The sequence below is a fragment of the Panthera pardus genome, unplaced genomic scaffold (assembly GCF_024362965.1).
Source record: "Panthera pardus isolate Hobbes unplaced genomic scaffold, ASM2436296v1 HiC_scaffold_6, whole genome shotgun sequence".
NCBI lineage: Eukaryota > Metazoa > Chordata > Mammalia > Carnivora > Felidae > Panthera > Panthera pardus.
In genome coordinates, this window is record NW_026526991.1 from 18,929,300 (window position 1) to 18,943,498 (window position 14,199).

General features: G+C 42.4%; 1 protein-coding gene across 2 annotated transcripts in view; it reads left to right on the forward strand.

Annotated features, from left to right (window-relative positions):
- PAH (phenylalanine hydroxylase) overlaps positions 1-13,914 on the forward strand; it is a 102,796-nt gene extending 88,882 nt beyond the window's left edge. For both annotated transcript variants that reach the window (XM_019446614.2, XM_019446615.2), the window contains 6 exons: positions 60-129; positions 2,305-2,361; positions 3,683-3,778; positions 4,557-4,690; positions 9,109-9,224; positions 11,257-13,914. In XM_019446614.2, the coding sequence (XP_019302159.1) occupies positions 60-129; positions 2,305-2,361; positions 3,683-3,778; positions 4,557-4,690; positions 9,109-9,224; positions 11,257-11,300 (517 nt within the window). In that variant the 3' untranslated portion in view covers positions 11,301-13,914. The remainder of the gene's footprint in view (positions 1-59; positions 130-2,304; positions 2,362-3,682; positions 3,779-4,556; positions 4,691-9,108; positions 9,225-11,256) is intronic.
- Positions 13,915-14,199: the final 285 nt, after the last annotated feature.

Genomic DNA, 14,199 nt, shown 5'->3' on the forward strand with positions numbered 1-14,199 from the left:
GCATCTGGCTTGACTTATAACCTTCCTCACTTCCAAGCTCTGTCCTTTGTGTCTTTCAGTGACATCTGCCATGAGCTCCTGGGACATGTGCCCTTGTTTTCAGATCGCAGCTTTGCCCAGTTTTCCCAGGTGAGGAGTGAATCTTTCCGGCCTTTTAATTATAGAATGAGATCTGGATTGCTCAATGAATTGAACATATGGAGGGGTCCTTGTGTCCTCTGCAAGGGTGGAAAGCAGACACAGTTCTGTGATCCCACTAGAGATGGGCATATGGTCTCATGGAGATGGCTAAATACCCTTTCAGGGACCCCAGCATGGGGTTGATAAATCCCTCATCCTTGGAATTATATATGTGCTGTTGAATTTGCTAATCTCATTCATCCTACCAGGTTTAGCTTAAGTGTCTTTTTGTCCGTGAAATCTTGCCTGATCCTCACAGAGAAGTAACCTTACCTTCTTCCAAGTTCTCCTGGTACCTTTCCCCTCCTCTAGGGACTTGTCACTTCCAGGCAGCCATTTTTGTATATGCTTTAATTAGATAAGATAATATTTGCTAATAATCCAATGCTAGTAGCCCAACTCATAGTTGGCAAAACTAACTAACTAACTAACTAACTAACTAACTAACTAACTAAAGTGGCAAATGTCTTGCCATTATAATCAAAGCTGCAGTCTAGGCCTTGATTCATCTATCACTGTAGTGAGCTTTCTAGATGAGTGACAGGATCCTAGTAATAGCTTCAGGGCACTGAGAGGATAAACTGGTTGGGGAGAATTGAGTGATGCACCCACATGTCCCACCCTTACTCTAACCAGCCATGTGACCTGTGTGCCTCAGTCTCCACAAATGTGAACCAATACAAAGCTTTGCCTGCCAATCTTCTTCCTCACAGGGAAGAATAAAGATCAACTGGAATAAAGATAAACTCGAGATCACATACTGCAGCAAATGTGAATTATGGGTTTGTGTGTATTGGGATTGTGTGTAAATTTCATAAGTTTTCCCTCAGCTGGAAGAAATAAATATTTCTATTGTGGATTGAAGAGGCGATCACTTAATACCTGAAACAAACAAACAAACAAACAAACAAAAAAGCTGAATTAACCGCCTGCTAGGTAAGGGAGAACTGCACTTGTAAGACACAATCTCTCTAAACAAAGAAAACTATTGCTTTTATGTGGGGTTTTGGGAGCTGTGGTGTTCAGAGATTGTTGGACTTTTGTAAATGGAAGTGTTCGAGGGTTAGCTAAACTTTAACTCACAAGTGTCACCATTGGATTGAGGCTATTGTTGACCAGCTGACCTTCAGAAAAATCGTTCCTGCTGTCAAGTTGTCATTGATTGCTTTGGACCGCTTTAAAACTGGGTTTTGTTCTTATGGCCAAAGAAAAATCAGTTTCTTCCTTAGAACATAGGAACTTTTTATTCTCACTACCAGAAGCTATTCTGCCCAGTCAGAGGCTAAGTGACAATCCTCCATATGCCATTACCAGAGGAGTGAACAATTAATTGAGTTGATAGATGGATGCTACTGGGCCATCAGTGTCACATGCTCCAACCTATGCCTGGATAGTCCCAAGGCAGGGTGTCATTTTGAAAGTTCCCTGAGCACATTCTGTTTGGATCTAAAAGGAGGACTTACTTTCCACTTCAATGTAAACACCAGGAGGTCCAGATCTTGTACACTGCCATCCACACAGAAGGCATTCAATAAATATTTTGGAATAAATAAATGCATATAGTAGAGAAGGCAGCATATACCTTTATAGTATCTACACTGTCTGATACAAGACAGGCTGGACCTCTGATGAGAAGTGGTCCATAGCATTTCAGACTCTCCAGCTATGTATTTACCTGGGTGGCTGTCAAGCACTTCTCTGCAGTTCTCCTGTGGTATCTTCAGGGTACATGACTAAGACACTCCTCTTGTATTCCATACATGTTCCACTTGAGCTATGGGGGGATAATCACTGAGCTGGAATCAAGGAATGAAGCTTCATACACAACTTACTGTGAATTTGAGTAGATCACCTCCCTTCTCTGTGCCTCAGTTTTCTTATTTGTAAAGTAAATACAAAGGGCCAAGTGATGAAGTAAGGTGTCCCTGCTCTTGAGATCTGTGATTGTATGATGTGTGCCTAGGGAAGACTTGAAAGAATAATCAGGGTCTATCTGAGCCGTTGTGAAGGCATGTTGTCAGCCGTCACCTTCCTGTGGTCAAGTACGAGGTTGGAGCTGAGGGTGAAGGTTGAAGATAGGCAGACCCCAGCCATGCCAGTGACTCTGTTTCTCTATAATTACAGGAAATTGGCCTTGCCTCTCTGGGTGCGCCTGATGAGTACATTGAGAAACTGGCCACGGTAAGTCCCCTCTCTCCCTGGCAGGTAGTGGGAGTGCTATAGACTATACCCCTCAGATCTTCAAAGCTTTGATCCTCCCACGCCAATTGGGGGAAATATCAGAATGTGCTGACTTACATGAACACAAATGAAATTTCACATTTTGATTTTTCCTTAGTGGTTTGATTTTGAAATCAGCAGCATGCAAATATTTACATGTGGTTTTAAACAAAGAATCTTAAACACAAATAGGCTGTAATGACAGCACTTGAGAGCCTTTGGGCATAAAGTGTGTGTGGGGGGAAATAGCTTGGATTCATGGCTTTGAAGAGGAAATATTTACTCTCTACCTTTGCACTGGAGCCAGCGTGAGGATCTTTCCTTTATTAGATAGGAGGTGGAAGTGGGGGTGGGCTTTCCTCTTCTTGTCAAGCACTTCTCCCTCCCCAGTGAATGTGATAACACTCATCCATTGAAGCATGGAATCCATGACTCTGTATACAGCAGGAGGTTGTCTTCCTACAGACTTCTTTCCAACTTGAGTGCATCCATCCCCAGCCTCTGAGTCACATTTCTTATAATTTTCTCAGCCTGGAAGATGAAAAAGAAAGCTTTGTAAGGATATTAGACAGGAATGAATGCAAATTTATCATTAAGCTATATCAGTTTAGTAGTTTATTCTCTAGGGTAATAAACCGACTTAACTAGTAACCCACCCTTAATTCTCCAAGACCATGACTGTCTCCAGCAGCTAACTGGGACCTGGGTTCCTCTTGGCCCTGGTCAGTAGGGTTATGCCAGAATTCCAGGACCATCTTTCCCAGGCCAGGCATCTAGGACATGTTGGGCTTGGCTATTTGGAGAGGATAGGTGCAGTGGTTGGCGGTACATCAGAAACCGCCCCCCCCCAAGTTTTAGCACAATTATGGGATACCCCCTCAATGATTTTATCACTACTGATCTCCTACCTCCCATGACTGATGGGATTGTTGGCAAGTCTGACCAACTAAAGGGAACATCTCACTGCAGTCATGCCACAGAGAAGAAAGCAAAAGGGGTTGAGGAGTTCCTGTCCAATAGACTTACTGTTGGGGGTATCTTCTTTGGGCTTCCTCAGTACTCCCTCACTGTTTCCCAACACATCTTGCATTCAGCCAACTCTTGATTCAGCCAGTGACTGGATAGGGTGGGACATAGGACACAGAGAAGCGACCCCAGGTCATGGTGATTCAGAGAAGAGACCTGCACAAACTCCCACCTGGGAAGTCCTGTCTTTAGCCCTGGGGCATTTGCTGCTTTTCCCCTCCTTGGGGTGTGCTCTCAACTTGACTTTCCATTCCAGATTTATTGGTTTACTGTGGAGTTTGGCCTCTGCAAACAAGGAGACTCCATAAAGGCATATGGTGCTGGGCTCCTGTCATCCTTTGGTGAATTACAGGTAAGACTCCACTTATATCCATTTTGAGATTCAACCCAGGGGTTAATCCTCAAGTGTACACCTGTGTTTACATTGGTATGTAAACCCCAGGAGGTCCAGGATCTTTATCCATCTTGTACACTGCCATCCACACAGAAGTCATCCAATAAACATTTTGGAATAAATAAATGCATGTAGTAGAGAAGGCAGTATATACCTTTATAGTATCTACACTGTGTCTGATACCAGACAGGCTGGAGCTCTGATGAGAAGTGGTCCATAGTATTTCAGACTCTCCAGCTACGTATTGACCTGGATGGCTGTCAAACACTTCTCTGCAGTTCTCCTGTGGATACATGATTTCTTCAGGGCACATGATTAAGGCGCTCCTCTTGTATCCTCAAGTGATTGGTACCTTAGCAGCTATGATTTGTTCATGACTTAGGGTATTAGATGTAAACTTGAACTGCAAGCACACGGGTCTCCAGGACAGAGGGGCCTCCCGATCCCAAGGCTGAATTGTGCACACAGAGGTATGGAAATACATGCCAAAAAATGTGGTTGGCTCTCATATCCTCTATTGATCATCTCACATGAAAATGGCTAGTGTGAATTCCTCCTTTCTACCTTGACTACAGATTTTAGACGGGCTTTGAAGGGTAGGATCTTCTATATGCAAAATAACTCAGTTCACTGCATTTGGGCTGGGGTGTGGAAGGAATCAGGGCGAGATGACAGAAGGTATACAGACAGCCTGACCCTGATTTAACTGTGAACATTTTCCACTCGGGGACCGCAGTACTGCTTGTCGGGCGAGCCGAAGCTCCTCCCCCTGGAGCTGGAGAAGACAGCCGTCCAGGAGTACACTGTCACGGAGTTCCAGCCCCTCTATTACGTGGCTGAGAGTTTTAATGATGCCAAGGAGAAAGTGAGGTGAGGTGGTGACTAAGGTGGGTCAGCGGCTCTTGGGGCCTCCTGATTTGTCTGGTGCCGCTGATCTGTGGGTGGTTGGCCAGAAGAGTGGATTCCAGTGCTTACAACAACAGTGTGCAGCAGACGGAGTCTCCCCACCTTTGTCCCTTTCACTCTCCGTTTTGGAGAGGTTCCTTAGTGGGACCCCATTTCACAGCTAATTGTCTGGATATTCTGACCCCTGCAGAAACTCTGCCACTGGATCCTTGCTTGAATGTAGCCACCAAGTCCAGGTACTGAACGCTTCTGTGTACATAGTAGCCGCAGAAGGCCCCCAACAAATCATTCCAGAAATCTTCTAACCTGGGGGAATCCCTTGTTCACTTTATTCTCCCAACACCTGCATCATTCACTTGCTCAACCCCTTCAAGTCTTTTTGACCTTTTTGACCCTTTGACCTTTTGATCTTTTAACCTTCTCTGTGTGTCTTTCTCTAACCAATTTACTTTGTTTGCTTGTTTGTTTGTTTGTTTGTTTGAGAGAGAAGGTGTGCAAGTGGAGGAGAGCGGCAGAGAGAGAGAGAGAGAGAGAGAGAAAATCTTAAGCAGGCTTGATCCCAGAGTTGTGGGATCTGAGCCAAAATCAAGAGTCAGACATTCAACTGATTGAGCCACCCAGGCACCCCGTAACAAACTTATTTAAAATTCCCACACAGGGGCACCTGGGTGGCTCAGTTGCTTAAACCTTGATTTGAACTCAGGTCATGATCTCACGGTCTGTGAGTTCAAGCCCTGCGTTGGGCTCTGTGCTGACAGCTCAGAGCCTGGAGCCTGCTTCAGATTCTGTGTCTCCCTCTCTTTCTGCCCCTCCCCTGCTCTCTCTCTCTGTCTCTCTCAAAATGAATAAACTTAAAATTTTTTTTTTAAACTGGACTCTGTTGTTTTCTTTTCACTGTCCTTCCTTCATAGAAATGGGAAAGGAGAGAGGGACAGATATGTCTGCTTCCCAAGCAGATTCCTTTGCCATATTTGCAAAATCAAAAGTCTTTTTTGGTACACATTGGCATGGCTAGAAGCCTTGATTTATGTGACATCAGATTTCCTTCAGGAGGGAGACCCCTATGTGGCTCTCACCTAAGACCTTTATGGGCAATTCTTGGACCAAGTGACTTATTAAGAAAGCCTCTGGGGGGGGGGGAGGGGCTGGGTGGTTCAGTCAGTTAAGCATCCAACTTTAGCTCAGGTCATGATCTCACAGTCCGTGGGTTCAAGGTCTGCATCTTGGGCTGTGTGCTGACAGCTCAGAGCCTGGAGCCTGCTTCAGATTCTGTGTCTCCCTCTCTCTCTGCCCCTCCCCTGCTCATGCTCTGTCTCTCTCTGTCTCAAAAATAAATAAAAACATTAAAAAAATTTTTTTAAAGACAGCCTCTGGGGGCACCTGGGTGGCTTAGTTGGTTAAGCGTACGACTTTGGCTCAGGTCATGATCTCATGGTTCGTGGGAGCCCATGATCTCATGGGCTCATGATCTCATGAGCCCCACTTCGGGCTCTGCTGACATCTCAGAGCCTGGAACCTGCTTCAGATTCTGTGTCTCCTTCTCTCTCTGCCCCTCCCCTGCTTGTGCTCTCTCTCTCTCTCAAAAATAAATAAACATTAAAAAATTTTTTTTAAATCCCTACCCAGCCCCACCTCACATCCTTACCCCTTTCTGCAGTTTGTTTTTCTGCTTACCGCTTGCTAATGTTTAATACACCAAATGATCTAAGCTCCATTTCCATAGGAATTTTTGTCCTTTCTGTTTTCCTGTTCTCTCCCCCAGCTCTAGAACAGTGCCTGATACATAGTGAACATGCAATAAGTAATGGGCAAATGCATCTGTCTCAGAGGCAATTCAGCAAGAGGCTGACGGTGATGGAAAGGTAGCAAGACTCAGGCTCAGCCTTCTGAGCTGACCACCCTGTCTATAATCTGCTTGAGTGTCTCTCCTCCCAGCAGGAGACAGGCTGGCAGAGGCCTCCCTGGACGTGGCTATCCTGATACTCAGTGTTTGTTACCACCTCTTGTTTTATATCTGATGAGTGAAGGGTGATAGACATGCATACAGAAGTTTCTGGGACCCTATGAAGCTGAGTGTGCAGCTTCCACTGCGTTGAACTTAGATGATAGATGGTAAAACGTTGGCTCCCGGGTCCACATGGTTTGGCCTAAGATGACTCCCTTCCTCCTATCTCTCCAGGGCCTTCAGGTTTTTTTCAGTTGCTCCTTTCTAGTTATTTCTTAAATCTCCACCCCTCCCTGGGAGCCTAGCCTTCCCCTAGCCCCTAAAGGCTATACTCTGCCATTTTTGGAACCTTTTGGGAGTTATGGATTTCAGTGGATTAGTGCATTACCCCACTTGGGTAATAATAATAATAATAATAATAATAATAATAATAATAATAAGCAGGTTAGATGTCTAATATCTATTATGTACCAAACACTGTTCTAAGTGCTTTTCATGTATTAATTTATTCAAGCTTCAAATAAAACTACAAAGTTTGAGGGTGGGGGTTAGAAGCACAGAGGTGGTTAGTAACTCACCCAGGGTCATACAGCTAGTAAGGGACTGACCCAGGGTTTGGATTCAGATGTGGGGCTCAGAACCAGTACTCATAACCATTCTGTTAAACCAGGGTCACATTTAAATGGGCCCCTCCTGGTGGTGAGTTTCTAACCCAAGAAGTGACCTGCTCCAGACCAGCAGGAAGAGCTTGCCAGAACCTGGGTTTCTCAGGCCTTTGAAATCCCACCCATTTTGTCAGTGCCCTCCGCCCAGAGGAGACACCCACAAAAACTCCATTCTGTTGAGAGGTGACTCGGGGTCAAAGGGAATGCTGAAGAACAGGGTTCAGAGAAGGAAGGGATGTCCTCAGAGCATCCCAGCTAAGAGAAATCAACTTTGACCATTTTCAGTGTCAAGAGTCAAGCTCTAGGCAGAAAGAAACAATGCCGAGTGTGGTCACGTGCCCATTCTCTCTGTCTGTCTGTCTGTCTCTCTTTCTCTCACTCACTATGTATCAGGCGCTGTTCTCTGGCTAGAGGAGGGATGGCCCCAAGACTGATTGCCTAACTGAAGCATTTCTAGTGGTGTGGAGGCAGATTGCCCAGAGCAAAGATGAGGTAAACTATGTAAGAGGGACGAGGTGCAGAGCAGGCCACATCACAGATATGCGCTCTATGCATCATGTCACCAGCAGGGCTGAGAAAGCTCTCTTCAGAGAAATAGAGGTGGAGAGACATACTTAACCACTTGTTCCTCTTGAGTCCCCAGTCGCTGATGAAAGAGAACAGCTATCGCACATGTAGCACTTTATTTTATAACAGCGTTGGCTACGACCCTGTGAAGTAGCACTGCTCTCGTTCCAGTTTTATAGAGGAATGAGGACACCAAGGTGAGGCCCACAAGGGCTGTCACTAGCAGAGGCAGGATTTGAGTCCAGGCGGCCTGGCTCTGGAACTTGGGTTTCCAGCCACTATAATCTACCGCTCTTGCCGAACTTGGAAAACCCACTAGTTTCCCTTATAGTTTGTCTTGTTGGGATGGCAGCTTTGACTCTTACCAGCAGCCAACTTAGAAGTATCATTTGTGATGCCGTTGCAATCTATAGGCCATTTTTGGAGTATCTTGTTCATTACATCGCTTGAAGTTCTTCATAAGGCCCTCCTGGTACTTTCCCAGATCCGGGAGTAATGCATCAAGAAGGCAAAGCAGTGAAGGGCACAGGCCAAAGTCAGACTACCTGGGTCCCTTCTCAGCTGCACGATTTATTGCCAGTGTGACCTTGGTATTCACTGAAACTTCCCAAGCCTCAGTTTTCTCATCGGTAAAATAGGGATAGTAATAGTACCTTCCTCCTAAGGTTTTCATGAAGACTAAATTAGGAATGATAGTTGTAAAGCGTATACAACAATTGGGATTTCATATAGTTCTTGGTACATGGGAGGCACTCAATCCATGTTAAATATCATTAATAGCATGGTGTTTTCTTCCACTCTTGAGAGAGAGGTGCTTCCCTTTCTGCATTGATTGTCAAGCATCTCGGAACTTCTTTTATTCTATAGCATTCTTTGGCTAGATTTATTTACTCTTTTGGTTTTATTTGATGGCAAGAATTTTGGCCTTAATGTATTCTGTGCTTTTACCATAAGCTACCTCTCTCTTTTTGGAGGTAGGTAACTAAATAAATATGTGCCTACGTGTGTTTGTATATACACCTCAGCACATACACAGCACACAAAAGCTGCCCAACAGGATCCCACTAAAACTCCATTTCCCTTCTCAGTCTGCTTTCTAAAGCCCCGGTTCTAGTAAGATTGAAGTGAAATGCCACTGGGAAATCTTTTAGAATGATTTTTCCCCAAATGGTGCCCTTCACTGAGCTCTGTGGATTTGGTTTCAGGAATTTTGCTGCTACAATCCCACGGCCCTTCTCAGTTCGTTATGATCCATACACCCAAAGGATTGAGGTCTTGGACAATACCCAGCAACTTAAGATTTTGGCTGACTCCATCAACAGTAAGTAACTTACACCTCAAGAGGCCACTCCGTTTACTAGAAATAGAGAGTTGGATTTTCTTACCTTCACCATAGGAACAATAAGAAATTTATTAAATATTGAATTAGGGAGAAACGTATCTCCAGGTAAGCTATTTGTTTGTTGAATGAGGAAAACTTGGCAAAAAGGCCACAGTTGCCTTGAGTGTCTTTTCTTCTTTGACTTTCCTAGATTCCACCCTACCTCCTCCCATCATAACATCCTGGCTTGTCACTGCCGTGTTCCTCTTCCTCCTTTGCCTCTCCACTCTGTTTCCTCTAAGTGTCCAATGCATATTTCTGTGCCTGGGCTTTCAACCCCTACAAGACAGATTCTCACTATTTTAATAGCCATCTACTAGCTCATCTGTGGGCCTTCTACCCTTCCAGGACAATGACGATATTATAACAGTTGCTCATAAAAATGTCACAGTGTTACATTGTTCTTCACTGGACTCCCTCTCCAGTGCTTCAGGCTCCCCTCCAGCGACACTGGCCAGCTTTTAGTTCCCACACTTCCTCCTGGCTTCTGGCCTTTGCTCATGCAGTTCTTTATGTTTAAAATATTTTCATTCCCGCTCTCATTTAGAAGTCCCCAACTCTAGCTCATCTTTTAAGTCTTTCATAGACATCTCTTCTTGTAGGAAGACTCGTCCGGGTGTGCTTCCTATGTCTTGGCATCCACACAGATCCCTCTCCCAGAGCATGTACCACTATATTGTTTTGTAATTATTTACTTGTCTGACTCCCCAACAAGACATGAGCAGAGGGCCAGGTTGGGTTCACCGTCAAATCCCTAGGGGTTAGCCCTAGTCCTAAAAAAGTATATTAGGTGCTCAAGAGTTGTCAAATGGATGGATGAAACTACTGAAGGGGTGAGCAGCCTAAACAGAGGAATTCTAGACCAGGTGGAGGCTCCTACCTCACGTAACGCTAACAAAGGCCAAAAATGAAGGTAGGCTTGAAGTATCCCTCTAATACCCCACTGATGTTGCCTGAGGCCACATCCAGTAGTAGAGCTGTCCCTAGCCATTATAGTCATTCTTCATTAGGTATGGCCACCTGTGACCAGACATTTTGAAATAGTTCAAGGTTGATTCCCCACCCCTGCCCCATAGACTCCATTTTGGATACTCAGCTGGAATAGATCTGTTCACGAAAAAGGCCAGCCAACTGCTCCAGAGGCTGAGATGTAAGACAGAGGGGTCAGCCCGTAACTTTTTTTGTCTCTCTTATTTACCTTTAAAAGGCAAGAGTAACTTTGTTTTTAAGAGAATTTTTTAAATCACAGAATAACAGATTTAGGAATTGAAGGGTCCTTAGAGCAATGTGACTTTATGTAAGACTCCATCACCTCTCTATACTTGTTTCCTCAGGATCTAGGAGAGCAAGGCTTGTCCATCTCCAAGATTCCTTCCACTTCTCTGAAGTGTCTATGTTCCTGTGGCCTCTTGGCATGTGAGAACATGGCATGAATGGGAGTGGACTCCGTCATAGTCCAGTGGTCTAGCAATCTAGGCTGAGTTATCTGCTCAAACCAGGCATTCTCATGAATCAGAATGAGTACATCAGAATCATTGGAGAGCTGGTTAAAAACGAACAGTCCTGAGTCATAACCCCAAACTAAATTTGCTAAATTTGTGGTAAGGCTGAGAAGTTTGTATTTGTAATAAGGCCCTAGGTGATGTTGACACAGGAGGTTTGTGTGAACCACATTTTTAGGTTTCATGGCTGAGATCCTTGCAAGCATGTATAGATGTCCCTATAAAAGAAAAAGAAAGAAAACTAACTCTTTCTATGGAAAGGTGAAGCTAACTACATTAAAACTTGTAAGTCCCTATGCTATAACTGCCCAAATACTATCACCATAACTATTCTGTAAGCTCCTTGAAGGTTGGGGTGGTGCCCAGAATATCCATACATCCCACACATCCTCTAACATGTTGCACATTGTAGACATTTAAAGGGTATTTTCTTAAGATATGTGTGGCTTTTTTTTTTTTTTAATTTGTAGGTGAAGTTGGAATCCTTTGTAGTGCCCTTCAGAAAATAAAGTGAAGCCATGGACAAAACCTGTCAACTGAGAATCTGTTGATGGAAATCCAACTACTTTCATTTCATCTGAAAAAGTCTGAAAAGCAAACCTTAATTTGAGTTGAGAGCCTTAAATCCTTTTTTGGAACAAGATGGAGCACAAACAAATAAATCAAACTAAGCTGAAATGACAGTATATTAAGACACACCCAAAAGCCTAATCTTTTGGGGTCCTCTTTGATTTAAAGATGGTAATCCCATACCCTCAATTCAGTTAAAATCAATAGTATGTCACATTTCATCAGTTAATTAAAATTTGGGACCTGATTTATTCAAGCTTCTATATGTCACTCGATGTAAAACACAAGCCTGTCATTAGAATTGAATTTGTTGATTTAATCTAAATCTTAACCTACGCAAGTAATTTTTTATTTCAGTGAACTATGATTCTACTATTGCTGTGTTTTACCCATGTAGATTTCCTTTAATTCAAGAGCCCATTAAAATACTTATAAAGGTTGAAGTTCATAGCATAATATCGAAGCATTTCTTATATTTTATTGTAATCGTACATGCTACTGTGGAAAGTAGTAGAAGTTCTCACCTGACTCCCACAACTTTGAAGCTCATCTTCCAGTTAATTGTCAAGTCCGTTTTGGGAGATATTTTGCAGACATGTGTGATGCAACAGATGTTGACTGAAGGCCTGGCTGGTAGATATTCAGTAAATATTCATTCAAAGAATAAGGGAATACATTATTAACTAGCAAATCCTCAACAAAAATGAGAATTTTAGTTATGTTAAAAAAAAGTCTAGTGGTTATAAAATTTTGCAGTTTCAACTTCATTCTTGGAATGAAATATTCCTCTCCATTCCCCTAGAAATACATTAACTGGATAATCTTGTGACATGAAAAAAATGATCAAAGATTTCCAACCCATTATAGGAGTGCATTGTGATAATCGATGCTATGTCTGGATAGTCAACAGATTTTGACTTCTTATTGCTTGTGCATTTTGCACAAACACATGAAAATCCAGGAAATGGTGGGGAAAATAACAGTGTCTTCAAAGCTATGCTTTGAAATTCTCAACCACTTTAACACTTTATTTTGGAAATAGTTCAGTGTTAAAGAACTTGCATAATATGTCTTCACATGTGATTCTCAGGCCAGCTGTATCATCATCAATGATAAATCCTGGGCACATCCCAGTTCTATCCAACTAGAATCTCTGGGTATGGGGCCACTGAGACTTGCATTTTTAAGTACCCCAGCTGATTTTTTTTTATGCCCAGCCAAATCTATCAGGTACGTTAAATTTGAGAAAACCTGACTTCCGGTGGCCAGTTTTGGCATTTATCAATTATGTCACTTTGTATACTTCACTTTGGATCTCGGTTTTACTTGAATAATGAAGGAGTTTAACTGGAGGAATCAAGGTTTCTTCCAGCCTGGAAATACAATTCAAATGCTACCATGTGTCTTTAAACAGATGTCCCTGATCCACCAATAGTGTGTAATAATACCAGCCCAAGTATGCTAGCCAGGTGGGAAGAGCAATTTGGTCTGATTGTGTCTGAGATCTCATTGCTTTGGAGTTGGGTTTTCACGTCTGTATTTAGTTCCTCATGGCTCTGTAGAACCCACTGACAAACGCTGATTCTAAAAGTGACAATGTTCTTTTTTTCTGTTTCTTTAGGCCCCAAATACTCTGCAAAGGGACTTTTTTTTTGGTAAATGTTTCTTTACACTAAATGTAAATCCGAGAATCTCTTGATTTGGGAACTAAAATGTTTTATAGTATTTTAGACTGGGTATTTTATTTTATAGTGATTTTTAGTCTAACTGAAAGTAGTTTTGTGCGTTTGAAGTTAAATCTTAGGTTTAGGTTGCAATTTTGCAGGAAGAAATTACATACTGAAAGATGATCTTTAAGTGTTTAGTAATGTGTTACTCAGCACTTAGCTCTTTTTATCTGGATGTAAAAGCCCAACCTACAGCAATGGATTCAACATGTTTTCATGGGTTAGTATTATTATCTGCCTAATAATTAATAAATGAGCTGTTTTTTAAAAAAACAATAGTAATGCTTTACTGATAGCTATCCTGTTGTATCCAAAAAAGAGAGATAAATGTAAGAACATTACAAATTTTTATTATTAGTGTTCAATAAGTTTCTAAAAGGATGAATCTAAATTTCAATTATAGGTTCCTAAATTATATAGTTTAACTGTATCAAATAATCTACCACTAAAATGTCAACTTCATAAAAATGTGAACCTTGCCTATCTTCACCTCTAAAAGCCTTAGCATATAATACATAGTAGGTGCTTCATAATCTTTAAAAAAATTCTGAGTGAGTTGAATCACAGGGAGTGTAGTGAAGATTGTCTCTCACACATAAGCTATTTTTCAAGAAAAACTTGGGAAACAACTAAATCTGCAATTTTCCGTTTTAAATTCTGTTGAAAATGTTGCATCTTAATCTAAATTATGACCTTACTTTAAAAATATATGTATTAGCCCTTTAGACTAGATTATGGCTAGGTAGTTTGTATTTATACTGCTTTGATAATAACTGACATATGAAAGTGCTTAATAAATGTTTGTTAATTAATAAAGGAAGCAAAATGGCATCAATGAAATGTCTCAGTTATCCATGGTGGGGCTGAAATGGTCAGAGAGCATTACCTATGTCCAGAGGGTCAGAGAGGCTTACCCTGACCAGAGAGGTCAGAATGGCTTACCTAACAACTGCAAAAAATGACAGAGGAGACAAAATAGGAAAGGCTATAAATATGGACTCCGCAAAGGGAAGAGAAAAAAAGTGATCAAAGCTTCTTCTCTTCAGTAGAGTGTGTACCCACCTCCCTGCCCCCACACAACATCCCTGCCTTCTAATAGCTTTCTTGTGCAGTTTC